This window comes from Tigriopus californicus, chromosome 12, assembly GCF_007210705.1.
Source record: "Tigriopus californicus strain San Diego chromosome 12, Tcal_SD_v2.1, whole genome shotgun sequence".
NCBI classification, from domain to species: Eukaryota; Metazoa; Arthropoda; class Copepoda; order Harpacticoida; family Harpacticidae; genus Tigriopus; species Tigriopus californicus.
In genome coordinates, this window is record NC_081451.1 from 10,329,636 (window position 1) to 10,344,206 (window position 14,571).

The 14,571-nt window shown below is 37.7% G+C and overlaps 1 protein-coding gene across 2 annotated transcripts in view; it reads left to right on the forward strand.

Annotated features, from left to right (window-relative positions):
- Positions 1-17: 17 nt before the first annotated feature.
- Positions 18-14,571, forward strand: part of LOC131891916 (gamma-aminobutyric acid receptor subunit rho-1-like) — a 59,977-nt gene continuing 45,423 nt past the window's right edge. The window contains exons 1-3 of one of the 2 annotated variants that reach the window (XM_059241608.1): positions 18-314; positions 11,460-11,716; positions 13,916-14,071. In XM_059241608.1, the coding sequence (XP_059097591.1) occupies positions 11,530-11,716; positions 13,916-14,071 (343 nt within the window). In that variant the 5' untranslated portion in view covers positions 18-314; positions 11,460-11,529. Of the gene's footprint in view, positions 315-4,434; positions 4,816-11,459; positions 11,717-13,915; positions 14,072-14,571 lie in introns of those variants that run through there. The other variant, XM_059241609.1, reaches the window with a different exon arrangement.

Genomic DNA, 14,571 nt, shown 5'->3' on the forward strand with positions numbered 1-14,571 from the left:
CAACAACTCACCAGTCTATTGCCATTTCCCAACGGGGTCTCGTCCCATAAAGGGCGGTTTCATTCACCAAGGACGGCGCAGAAGATCCTCGAATCGCTCCTTCCGAAGCCTCGATGGGTCTCTTCAAGCGGGAATTGCACCACCAAAAACACACTGAGGAAGGACCAAGGGCAGAGAAGGAAACATGAAGGTCTCGCAGAAGGCGACACGAAATATGGACGGGATCAGTGTGATTATTCACGTCCGCAGTGTTCCATCCGTGTGTCTTTAAGTATCAGAGTGGTCCATGGTCATCGAACAACAGCCACATCAAGGTCAGAGGCCTTCAGTACCATACTAACGCATGAAAAAGAGGTTTTATTACCAGGAAAACTCTCGCAGACACGCTATTTCGTACCTTCAGTGTTTTGGAACTCATTATTGCTTGATGATTGATTCATGGAGAGAATTTGAGGGCAGTTCTCTTTTAGTCATAGAAGTGGCAGGATGCTTTATTTAACAAGCAGCTATTTTTTACAATAATACATATCCATTTAAAATTAGTTTAATGTCATAATTTGGTAACAGGTGAAAAACAAAATCACAAGTCTGATTTCCAGGTGTGGTGATAAAAAGATCAACTATTTCCAACATACGTTTGCACAAACATTGCTGCAGTGTAGAAAAATATGGACTTGTGTAGGCACATTTCAGATCCTGGCTAAAATTTGTTTTTAATGTTTGTAAGCATCAAAAAAGTTGAAATTGGAGGTGGAAGGGGAAAGTTGATGAGTAAGGAGATAATCATTACTGGTTGACCATTCTTTTAATTTCAATCCATAACACAAAAGCACAAAAATAAGTCGCACACCTAGTTTTATTTTGCAATAGGGTTCTTCAAAATTGCTCATAGATTAGGCCTCAAATCGCGATCTTTTTGTAGCATAAAAGCCGTTGCAAAGCATAAAGACTCGGGCTTGCGTTAACATGGGATATCCATCGAGCCCTCATTCCAAGAGGTCTAATACATTTTTGCAGAGAATTTACGCGTAAAATGGAGCAAGACCATTCCTTTAGTGGTTGAGTATTCCTTATTCCACCTGGAATATGCATTCAGGGCCTGAATTGACGGATGGCTTGGAAAGTTTTGAGTCTCAAGCTTGAGTGAACTTCTAGCTGAGATGTGAATCGAGGAACGTGTGCAACTTGGAAATGGGAATCCTCTTTCATTGCATCAATAAACATTGGGGAAAAAATGTGAACGTGCACGGTTAAGGGCTTGAGTAAACAACAAGTAATGATCAGTCCACATTCAAGAATCGAGAATTCTCCTCCATACCGAATCAAGCAACAAATCCACAATGACGTCACAGCCATCTTCTGAAAACATATTTTTGAAAAATGTGAAAAAGGCCCCTCAAATCAATTGATTATCACTCGAAAATGCGAAGAAAGCAAGGAGACTAAATACAAAACCACTGTACAACCAATTTCCATGTTCCAAAAATGGGTTGGTTTTTTTGCAGATTTTTGATATATACTATTTTCTCTCTGTGTTAATGAGAATTTTATGGAAACAGAATTTGAAGAGAACTTCGCAAAAATATAATTGACAAGGGGCATCCGCTCGTTAGGTTAGATTTATTCATGACAATAGGTACACCCTTTCAAACAAACGATAAACTCTGGTGCCTTCAATGCCAAATCAATCTTATAAAAACGTATTTTGATCACCAAATAATTCATGGGGATCAAATGAATAATCACGGTAGACTGTTCACTAGGGTCGCAAAATATACGTTTTCAATGTCCACTAGTATGTCCAAAAGTTAAGCTCAAATTATGATCCAGATTTTTCTTATGTTAAACCAGGGTTGCCTTTTGGCTCAAACATTACTTTCAAGCTTTCTGCAAACCTGCTTTTGAAAATTTATCGAATCCAATTGCTACACGTTAATGATCCATAAACAAGCCCATCGAAACGATTGCATGCAAATGATGGTATCCTTATGTCGTCTGTTGTACTGAAATATTATTGAATTTCTTAATCTTAATGTTCCCGGCAACTAACGGGCAACTGAGGACCAAATAAAAATCTTGCATGAAAAAAAACGAATCTTGGAATTAAGTAGAATAGGAAAGGAATTATTGTTGAAGTACTGCATGAACTACTCTCAGCTTATCAAAGTCTTATGCGTTGCAGCAGAGAGAAACAAATTCATTTCAGATTGACATTTGGACCACCGGGTGCAAATCAAGAGAAAACACATTTTTTGTTGCTTTGTGAACATTTGCATATAAAAAACCGGGATAGTCATGCAATCAATTTGTTCAAAAAATTATATTAAAAGTGAAACATATTATCAGAGTTAAATTTAAAGATTAGCTATGTTTTTAAAGAGAGAATGGCAAGCACTGAAAAAAGGGAGTGTTTATTTATTAATGAAAACCGTGGAAAATGCAAACAAATAGTAATGATTAAAATCTATTTGACAATTGTCTCTTGGGCAAATAATCTGAAGAAATATGGGAAATGGAGTCGAGTTCCACAAGCGTATGTGACGGAAACCATGCGAGATTGTTATGTCTTTTTTTCATATCAAAGAAGAAAAATGCTCAACTGAAATTTAAAATTAACGTTTTGATGCATTTTAGTGTAGAAAAAGCATTATTTCGGCGATTAATAGGAGAAATATCATTAAAGAGTGCTTAATATTTGAAATAGAGTAATCTATTCTTGTCATATGACTGGAAAATATTCGTCAATCTATTGAATTTATTTCTTGGTCCTTTCTCTTTGAGGTTGTACATCTTTTGCAAACAAAACGATCTAAGTCTGTTATAATGTAATAAGTTTTTAATACTCTTGGATGCAATTACTATTAGTAATAGAATTTTAAACGTTTGTAGATAATTACATAAAATGGGGCAAATGGAACCTTTTAGGAAACAGTAAGAAAAGCAAGTGCGTCATTGTTTTGACAAGTCTGGATTTTTTGGAGGGATCAAAAGTGTAAACCTCGACATTCACTGTGATTGACTCTAAACCCTGGTAGAGGAAAAAGCTCATGGATACCTGTCAAGATGTATTGTAAAAGATATTACTATTTGCACTTTCCTTCAATACTGTGCTGTCCCAATCTTCTAGGTTTGTGCCAACCAAGTAGTAGTTCTCTAATTTTTAAATCATTCCCGCTTGCCTTTTTGGCAAAAGCTCAAGCTTTTCCTGAAAATGCAACTAGAATCTCAATACTTAACGGGTAAAAAAAAGGACATATAAAAATATTTGCATTTTAGCCCACGTCTCTTCACCCTGAGAGATAGGAACCAAATTTGATCTAGAAACCTGCATGGTTTAGGGTATTAATTTAGGGGTCCAAGTTGGGAGACAACTTCAAGGCCTATGGATTTCAAAGATTTTGAAATAATGAAATATATCAAAACCTTTGATAAATGCCTCAAACTTTTGCAAAATTAGTTTCATGTTATCTTTTCCGTTGTCTTTTTTGCTTTCAAACAGGCGTATATCTTTACGTTCGAGAATTTTTCTTCCTGTGAAAAAAAGTATTTCGTGCTTTCAAAAATTTTGCTTAGTGATTATTTGGCCCTCAAAAAGATTTTTTTTTTCCGAGCCCTGATGATTACAGAGTGAAAGCCCCTCTTAATCTTTCAAGTATTTTTTAAAAGTCGTGCTCTTTCAAGCTTATCAAACTTTTAAACTGTGAAAAGAAGAAAATAGTTTGTTCGACATCAAAAGATTCTTTAGTTTCTTTGAATTTCCATATCTCTCTAAAAGTGCGAAAGTGTCAGGGATGTAAGAAAAAGAATAACAGCATTGTATTTGTGGAACCGCTAAACTCTTTACAAATGCAAACCATTTACTAGAGTTTTGTTTCTGTTTGTACAACACTTATCGTAAATTGTAGTGAATGTATCATATTTGATCCAAGAGTCTACAAATTTATATACCACGATTAACGTACCGAAACCGATATCAAGATCAAAGCCAAAAAGATAACTCTCATTTATGAAAACTTCATTGGCGTGTCTATACAAACTTTCAATCGTTGTCCGAAATATCAATCAATAATCATTAAGCAACCAAATAGAAAGTAGGACATTGTTAGGCAATCTCTTGAAAGGCTATTGCTCACATTCACACCTCATATGCCGTCTGCTTTTGACTGATTATCATCGGAATATGAGAGCTTGAAGGACAAGAAGAAGAATAACTATTATACTCGCCCAACGGGGTTCTGAGCCCCATTTCGGCATGGTTTGCTCCCCTCAAAATGCCTTTGATCAATCCACATGTCAGCCAATATTGACAATCGAGTCCTTTCATTACTTCGCCTTGTTCGCCTTAGAACGCGGGGAATTTGAAATCGATGGCTCCATTGAGTATTTCTTATCAGATTGCGAAAAGACTGACAACACAAATTAGAGATCCCATATTCAGATTAGCCCTCAAAAATGAAAAGCCTCAGGTAAAACAAAACAAATATAATCATCAGTTAGATCCGAATGTTTACAACCTAAACAGGTTCTCAAAACGGTGCAGAAGATTCCCATGCACTAGGATAAATATTCATATGTTTTGCTTGAATGACCCAATAATATACAATGCGACATAAAGCCCAAAATAAACAATCAATACCCACTGGTGGAGATCCATGACTTCAAATATCTGATTCTGAGTTTCGACACAGGAGGCGCAACGGGTGTAAGGGCCAGAAATATTTGGTTGGTGCTGGTGCCCTGTATTTGAAGTGAACAACAGTGAGGTCAGCGCACCCTTGCGTTTGAAATTTGGACCTCGAATGCCGTTCCAAAACAGTAAGTTTACATGGGTCCTAGATCCAAACCAAACACAATGATTTCATATTCTTTCATGTTTTGAAAAAATCAAGGCAATGAAACAAATGCATGTTTTTGTAAAATGAACAAGAAGCCAGGTATCGTGACGTCATTTTGTGTCACTTCAGTCAGTTTTGGATTTGGTGTGAAGTAACCATTTTTTTTATTTCATCAAAAAGCTTGGTCATATTTCTTGCGATATTTCAAGTTTTTTAAGTCGAAACTACTCCAACAGCAAGCAAAAAACATTTTAACCCTGCCATTTTAACAAGAGAGCATGCAAAATGCCAAAAAGGTTCGAAAAAGGTTTTTTTTTCCCAAAAAATGACGTTTTAGGTGATCTGTCCAAAAATTGCCCGAAGAAGGTAAAAACCTAGGTTTTAGGTCTTTAACTTCTATTCCGACGTCTACTGATGAGTCAGATGGCAGCTTTCTGGTTTGGTCTACTTTTCATGAATAGGTGTCCCAATGAGGAGATATTCCGCGCTCTGTTATAACCACAACCATTATTAATTTTCACCCACATTCGGAAATGAATTGCAGATTCGCCCATTAATGTTATTTGAGCAACAACTCATGCTGTAAGTTAAATACTAAATGAATAGAAGATTCAACTCGGCCAGCCTGGAATCGAATCCAGTGTAGCATGCAAGATGAGCTGATGCTCTATCTCTACTACGAATACTAGTCTTATTCTCTTTTGTATCAATGGGGCACCCCCGCATGGTTTCGTGAGTGCATATTTTGAGATGCGATTTGTACCCAATTGCACCTACTGCGAGTATCAGATAGTTTCGTGAACGCACATCTTGCAATGCAAAATTTAGTTAGTTTCAAAATTTGCATTCACGAAACCACGTGGGGGTGCCCCATTCGCAACAACCATATTGCAACATATTCTTTGTTGAGAGCGTTTTTTACAAGCTGTAAGCTTCGATGTTGACGTACTTAGACTGATGTTACTTGCCATCCATAAGTCAAGTTTGAATAAGTCACCAATATCATATCAACATACCCAAAGAAAGAAACCTCCAGTTATTCTGCTATTCATATTGCGCTTTGTTTCATTTGAAAACTCGATATAGTTTAGCCTTTGGACTCGCATTTACGGTTGAACATAATTGGCCTTATGTCACACTTTAAAGGGATGTTTCAGATGACAATAAATCAAGATTCCTAAACCTCTCCGTCATTCGTTTTGAAAGCGTCCTCTAAGTTGCACATGACATTTCTCAAGGTGAGATAAATGGTTTGATGGAGAATTTTCAAGGTTTGTTTTCTTTTTAGCGATATGCCAATCCCTGAATGAACCTTTAGTTCATTTCCATTTTCCACTCCTCCATATTGAAGAGCTCTCTAATTGAAGCGGGTGTTTTTTCCGCAAAGTTGAAGCTGAAGCTCGACATTCAGATAAGGAACAGCACTCTTCATTCTTTTTTTCAGATCCCTTTCCGGCATGGGTTTTTAATAGGCATGAGCAAATAATGCAATTTGTTCTATTTGCATTTTGGACCCTTCGCCGTCACTGTTTTTGGGCTTAAACTCCAGTCAAGAATCAAGCTGTCAAGAATTGAGATGAAAACTGAAAATTCTAAAAATGGCAATTTAGAAACAAGATAGTTGATTGAGTTTTTTTACCTGTCATTAACATTTTAGGATAAACAAATCGTAAAATTAAATTCTTATTTACCTTGTTTCCTCTAGTTACACATTCTTCCTTATCTGTTTTCCTATTCTAATGGGCTTTACTCATCCAACACTAGTTTGCATATTAACTCATTTCTAGTTGCATCTTTAACTGGCCTTTGCTCATCACTTGTAGAGCTTTGAATTAGAGTCAAGAGTCGTATCCCATGGAATCCAAATAAACTAGTAGCCCTGGTCCCAATGGGTTTCCAGATGGCCAACAGAGAGGAAAAAGCCCAGATCAGTCTGTCTGGCCTGCGATATCTATTTAGAGACTGTCATTGGGCGCTTTCTGTGTGGCTATTCATTTGGAAATCTCTGTCTTGTCATGCATTGAGATATGTGATCTCTTTTGGGGGGTTAGAAAGGCTGGTGGATCGGTCCAATGAAAGGGAACAGGGATCCAAATTCCCACTTTGATTCATGTGATGGTTTCTACCTCTATACTTGTCAACCCTTTCAAATCCTTCGAAAGAGTAACTTCATATGCTTTTTATCACTGATGAACCAGATTTCACTCCCACAGTTGAATAGATCAAGGTCAAAATATTTGGATTTTTTCCCAGAAACATCGTTTTGCTTTAGGATGTCTTCCAGGGAGATTAAATATCTCGGCCGCATTAACTACATACTCGTGTGTTCAGCACGATAATACCATGAAGAAAAATGCAGAGGCAACTTTTTTACAAAGTAAAAAAACATTATTCAAGGTGGAAAGAAATAAAGGTGCCTTCTACGTAAAGATGCTTCTCAAAATTCAGAGGGCATCAAAAGTAGGCCTGATTTCTTTCCCCCCCCACTTCATGTGTTAGGTACAAACTATTTGATAATTGAAAAAAGGCAAAGGCAAGGGATAGCAGGTATTTGGGGTTAGTTAGCATTTTGAATATGCTTCACCAATTTGGGCTCCAATGAGTTCAGAAGGTTTGCAAAAGGTCGAAAGATTTTTCACGAGGAACATCACAGGCATGAGAGAGCTCTGCTATTGGGAGGGACAACATAAGTTGGGACTGTGCAGTGTTCAGAGAAGGGTAGAAAGGTATGTGATGCTCTACGTCTTCAAAAGTATCCATGAGCTTTGACCCATCACATATTTTAGGAATAATTGTAGTGACCAACAGACTTTTAAAGTACTTATGTGATCAATCTGGGTAAACGTAATTCTCCACCGATTAGTTGGCAGTGCTACTCTTTTAAACTTAACCTAACCTAATCAAACCTAACCTAACCCAACCTAACCTAACACGGTATTAAGAACCCTTTAAGTCTCTATCTAACCCTTATAATGTTTTGTCACAAATTAAAAAATGAGCACTGCCAAGAAATCGGTGGAGAATAACGTTTATCATCAATCTGCCTGTGCCTCAAACTTTCAAATCAGTGCTGCCATGTTTGATCCAAGCTGGATTTTTTAAGGTCAAGCAAACATACTTTTCTGACAAGAAAAGCAATAATGTGAACCAACAGTGACACTGCAACGTGGCTTTGGTTCAATGACTGGTTTGTTTCTGGCAATCTGACTTTAGTAACGAACAAAAAAAAATCCTTATTCTGTGGTTTTCCTGAGCTAATTTTGCGGCCCCCTGCAGTTTAGCAGCGAATCTTTGCTTGGGCGAAGCTTGCCCAAGTTCTAGTACTTGGCCAGGCTTTGCTTTTAAACAAGTAGAACTTGGGTGTCTGTGATGACTTGTTACTTGCCCTTTTCCCGTCAGTAGTTCAAGCCTCCTTGATGAGCTCTCTTTACCCGCTACTCTATCTAGCATGTCTTTTAAGTGTGGCCAAAATAGAGACGTCTTTTGACACTCTTGTATCAACTGGTTTACGACTTTGGAACAGTTCGAAAATTGCATTGAAAGTCTTTGTTTCCTAAACGGTGTTGTTTCAGAAGAGGTTAACGAGATGGTCAGCCTTCATTTACCTTGGAGTGGGTTTTGTAGGATGTTATGTCCTAGAAAGAGTTAAACTAACAATAAAACTTTCTAGGCATCCCATTGTGAATAAATAAGTTTCATGTGGTTAAAAAAAAACTGGAATTCCCATTTTTCTCAGATGTTTTTACGCAATCTAAAACTAGGGACTTTTTGCAAACATTACCAAACACCACAAAACGTTAGATTTTGCAAAAAGAGCCATTCTTACGAAAAAGATTCAGATCTAGAGCTTTTTATTCCGCTCATTCGAAATGAGTCATTCCTGATTGATGAGAGAAAAAAAGGCCTTATTAGAATTTGTGTCGGAATCAAAATAGAAGCAAGTCACCCTGAAACTTTGTTACTACCTATGCCCAAGCATTTGTTGGTAAGAAGTTCCTAAACGTCATTTTGCTCTAATTGATCTAAGGTTAACTTAAAATTGCTTTTTAACGAGTGAAGGTGGGTAGAGAACACCAGATCCTTTACGAGTAAGATGGCCCTACATGGAAATATTGGAAGATCACGTCACAATCTTCCAATAAACCGACCATCTGGCTCGATCAAAAGTGTCCCTGTCACCTTTGTCCATACTGTTTAGCCCAACTGAAAAATCTATTTTTTTGCTTTTCGCAAATTTTGACGTAGTTATTGAAATCATCAAGGCAACCATCAACCTCCAAAATTTTTATTAGATCATAGCCACGCTCCAATCGACTCGAAAAATAATGAGGAAAGGTTCCAGTCATCGAGTCATCAACGTGAGAGCAAAACCATTTTTGCCATCATTTGCAACTTGTTAGGCCGTCATCTATTGGTTAAATTTGAAGTAGTCGTTTTTCAACTACCATTGCATGGTAGAAAAAAAATGATAGTGCCATATGCATCTTTTCCACGAGAAGACCCCAGATGGACTGATTGGCTGATTGATTGAGTTACCACTATACGTGGACTTCTTAAAAAATGGTGGCCAAATCTGCTTATTGCAGGTTTAGACTCCTCTCTGAGTCCCTTTTCATAATATGTTCATGGGCTAGAAAATCTAAAATGTTGCAATTACAGACAAGTCACCTTTTTAGGATTTAATCATGAACTGGCTATTTCCCAAGTTATATCGTTAAGGACTGAAGAATGAGGATTTAAATCTTATTTGGTTATCACTAAATGACTTTTGTCAACGTCTCTTGAGCTCTCAAAAGAAGCTTAATTATTTTGGTTAGACCTTAGGCATCAATCACTTTTACCACTACCAAACAGCCACATTGAATGCTAATTTTGAATAAAATGATTGAATCAGGAAAAACGATATTTTCTCCTCCATCGAAAGTCCACTTCTCTAGCAGTCCGTGCACCATACGACTGACTGACTGTCTGACTGACTATCTCCTCCATATTGGGAACAATTGCTCACAAGATGATCCATCTCAAAAATGTAGCCAAGGATGATGCTCTTTCGGGGCCTCTTTCCAAGGAGAAGGTTAATGTTTTTGGCAGTGCTGTCTTGGAAATAACAAGGAGGGGCACGGACAATTTCTCCACCACTTAAGGCGAGGACAATGAATGTGCAGCTACCACAACGAAGACTCCCGAACCATTTGGCCAAGCCATTTGTCCTCCAAATGATAATCAACGAAGCACATAAGGATATTTCTGGGGGACCCATTGTTTGTCCCAAGCATTCAAATAGGTTCCCTTCCACCGAGAATTGAATAACAAAGGTCGTTAAGGATTTCGTTGAATGAGCTCTGCTTTTGGATGGCAAGAACTCGTGAAAAGGTGACAATTATTGGAAAAAAGGACTCCAAAAGGAGAGACCCATTTTAGGACCCTTGAAAAGGAAATCTGCGTCATCCGCCTATCGTCTTTCTTCAAATGGAAGAAGGCAAGGAATAGAGGTCCAATAATGACTTTTGGGATCTATCTAAAAGAGCTAATATGAATGGCTCAGAAATGGAAATCCAGATAAATGACTATTGTCCTCTTGTTTGAGCAAGGACACTCTAATACATGATTTATTGGATGTCTTAAAGTAGCAGATAATCAAGTGGACTTGTTGCTATCATCCGTCTTATCAGATTACAACACGACCATTAACACGGGATTGTGGATTGTTTTCCACGTTATTTTCTTACATAAATGAGCTTGATCCGGACTGAACCTTAAAACTATGGCGATTCTTTTCCAAATATATGTGTATATTAGTGATCAAAGAGTAGGATTAGGCTTTTCAAAAAAGTAACTTCAAATGGTACCGTGGTACCAAGGAGTTTGATAACTTATCCAAAGATGGGCGTCATTCATTCTCGTCATCTCTGAAAGCTTTTAAACGTGAAAGCAACATTCTTCAAACTTTAGCATTGCTAATAATACTAAGAAAAATCAGTAATATTGAGCTTTGTGGAGCACTTACTCGTTCATCTTATTTCAACTGAACAATTAGTCATGTTGGTTATCTTTAGGTTGTGAATGGTTACGGAGCAATGACCACCTTTGCTATTCCTTGGCTTACTCTGGCCAAGCTTGAATTAGACAACTGGAAACCTCTTCTTTGACATGATACATTAAAAAGACGGCTATCCAGAGCTATATTTATGATGAGTTGTCAACATGTTTTAGTTCATTATAATCGTGGGAAGTGAACGAATATGGTTAAAAGGTTGATTCCTCAATCTTTGGCCTATCCGCTCTTTCGTTCCCAGGGGCGATCGGAGATTGTAAGAATGGAAGACGCCCAAATTGGGCAAACAAAAGGCCGCACTATGTCTATTTAGGGCGCATTTATTGGAAGCATTTCTTATATTCCCGCCATCCTAACACAGCAATTACTGTCTGGAGGCTTTTTTGTGCTTCCATTCCCTTGGACTTATTTATTTATTCATTTTTCCCTAGACGCGTGACAGAAATATACATTGAACTTGTCCTTTAAACTTACGTGTTCCATAAGCCCTCGACCACTTGGAGCCATGCTCATTCCATCGGTTCCAAAACGCATACCAACCAACAACGCTGTCCGTCTCTCATTTCCAGGTTTACTATACACCCGGGGTTCGAAGGATATTATGTTAATTGAGTCTCGCCAAGATATTCATTGAAAACAATGGGACTAAGAAGTGTTCTACTCGTGTTGTGTGTGTTCCACTTGTACCAATGTGGCAAGGGCGATGCTCCCACCCATGGACCAGCTGTATCTTGTGAGGCACCCAAAAAGAAGATCCTGTGTCTCCATCGTGAATACTCCAAGTTTGATCTGCCCTTCCGGAATGATCACAATACCATTGATATTGGTAAGGCGTCTTGTGCTTCTTCAACTGTCTTCCATTGGATCTCCTTAAAACGAATGTGTACAGGGTGGTGTCGGGTGATTGGAAGGAATAGTCGAGCAGGTTTATTGGGAGATTGACCTCGTTTGCATTACCAATAGAGGTCGGAAGTTTAAGTTTCAATAGCTTTTGCCGACTTTTGGGCAAAATAACCTTTTATTGGAACTCGAAAATTAAAGGCTATTATCTTAGTTTATATTCATGCATTTTTTTTGTCTTGGACAAAAAAGGGAAGGAGGAAAAACTAAAATTATTTTGGCGCTCTCATATTGAAGGTTCCCATGTCCCAATTAAGATTGCAAAGTACAGGGGATAAAAATCAATTTGGCTTCCTGATTTTGGGCATTGTTGTCGATTCCCGTAGAGGGAAATTGTATACAAAAAGCTCATGCACGGTGAGCAAAGAAGATTTTCAAGAGATGGGTTACAAAATTTGAATAACTGCCGTTTTTGGTGTCCTTTTGACACCGTTTTGCTTTCATGGCTCAATATACAAATACTCTTTGTTCAAAAGAGGCCTATAATTTTAAATTCCAAACATTTTGGTTGACCATCGAAACTCTATTGACAAATCTTACTTATTTTTCCGATCTTTAAATGTGATTGATTCATTTAAGGCAAACTTTCCGACATGTATCTCGAAAATGCTGAGACATTCTTGTTTGTTTGATTTGAACTTTGCTGCCTCTTTTTCTCATTAAAAGACTTGAATACGTATGATTGGCTTAGCAGTTCATTCCTTCATCGAAGGGTATTCCAAAAACGACCTGTACAGAGTCAATTAAAATGACAATTCTAACTGAAATTAACCAAGTGTGCGTTTCTCCCTTTATACCCGGATTAATGATTTGAACCAACTGCCATTTGCAATTTTGGGCTATCCAACTTCTCAGTAAAAAGTCATATGCTCTCAAAGCTGAAATCAGCTCAATGCATAAAGTGCATAAAATTGGGGAAGAATTGCAACACTTCAACCACCTTCGAGCCCTTAACTTTTGACTCGGACCTTTAATTGTGACACATTTGGCACAACACTTTCTGTGTGAGGCAAAACCCAGTCTAGGATAAACTTTATTAAATGTGGTAATGAAAATTGCCGTTTGTCGACCAACAAGAACACGCTTCATTTGGACGATCTACAGCGAAAGTAATTCTCCTCATTCTAATTTGCAAACTCTTAGTTTCATGCTAAAAGCAAAATCTGAAGATGATTAAAAAAGGGCTTGCAATCTTGACCAAATAGTAATTAACAATTAGCATTATTGATGCTTACAGTATATTCTGATGATAACAGCTTGTAATTCCAACTTTACAAGATTTTCTAATTTTAGCTTTTTAGCTCATAATGGCCTCAAGACAGGACAGCATTTTCCGGTAAAATTGCTGTTCTTTGAAGACTTTGTCCAAAACTTTTGAAATTGTTGCTTGATGAACAGGAAAATGAGAAAGCACGTCAAGATGTGTAGACTATAGGATCAAACGAACTATTCACAATAAGCTGTCAAAGGCCGATGTCAAGTGGCATGGCCCTTAAAACTCTTTTCTCAAAGTAGGATCAATTGAAACAGATAGGGTTTTGGTACTTACGCGTATCAGGCCAAAGCCAAAGGCCAAACGGAAGAATGAGTTTGTCATTAACTTCGTCCACTTGACTTATTGCTCAGCTTCTTTTGGCTCGATATTTCAAATTGAAACGGAGGTGAAACGGTTTCACAATCACCCCCCATTTATTTATTTAAAACCACAATTATTTATGATGAGGCCAATAAACTACGAAGGTCATAGATTAATCATATTGGTTGTGATCTTGGAAGCCAATTGGCAACTTGGGGGTAGAAATAAAGCAGCAAGATTGTTGTCACGCTTTTACAAAAAGATAAATAATTGACTAGAAACATCAGTTGTTTTACGGACCCTCGTCAATTTAGGACACAAGAACAAATATGTTAATGGGTATTGAGTAAATTGTAGAGCTCCATACCTAAAAATACCCCTAAGGAATGGCATTTGGTTCGAAATCTACCTTCAATTACATTTGCTGAATGGTGGTAGAATATGTGATTATTAAAAGGCCTTGTGAAAGGCTTTCTTTGCACTTGATCGGGAAGCTACGTAAATCAATGTATGTTTGGTTAAGCGGAACGTTTGCTTTGAATATTTCAGGCATCGAGATATCGGACGTTCTGAAGATTGACGATAAAGATTACAGCATTACTTTCTCCCTCTACTTCAACGTCCAATGGTCGGAACCAAGGTTGAACTTGTCGGTGGACTTCTTTAATAGCGAAAATATCACCTCGGAAGACCATCTTGTGCCAGGTAAGACGACAGACAGAATGAAAGAAATTCCCAAATACAAATGGCAAAATGTTCGTCAGAGGGCGCTTCACTAGTCTAGTTAGCAGCTCTTGGTCCAAAATTTAGAGCCGAATTAATCTAAATTGTTATCACTCGTATCATCAGAAGTTTCTTGAGAATGATTGGTGTTCAAGGTAACAAAACGCAATGTTTTAGAAATGTTCATCAACTTTATTTAGTAATCTTGCATTGCTATTCTCCTCTTGGTTATGGCCGACAGNAAACGCTTATTGAAGGGCTGAATCGTATTCTGAATCATCTAGTAATAGACATTAAAGATCCTGAAATGAAAGATCCACAACGATCATCTCAGGATTATGTTATTCTCCTTCAGTGTTTATTCGTTGAAGTGATACAGGATTTCTGCAGAGGCACCTCTTAGCAAGAAGTCATCGCCAGGGTGACCAAAATGTTGAGCACGATTTAACTTAACTTTAGCTTTAACCAAAACATCCGCCTTG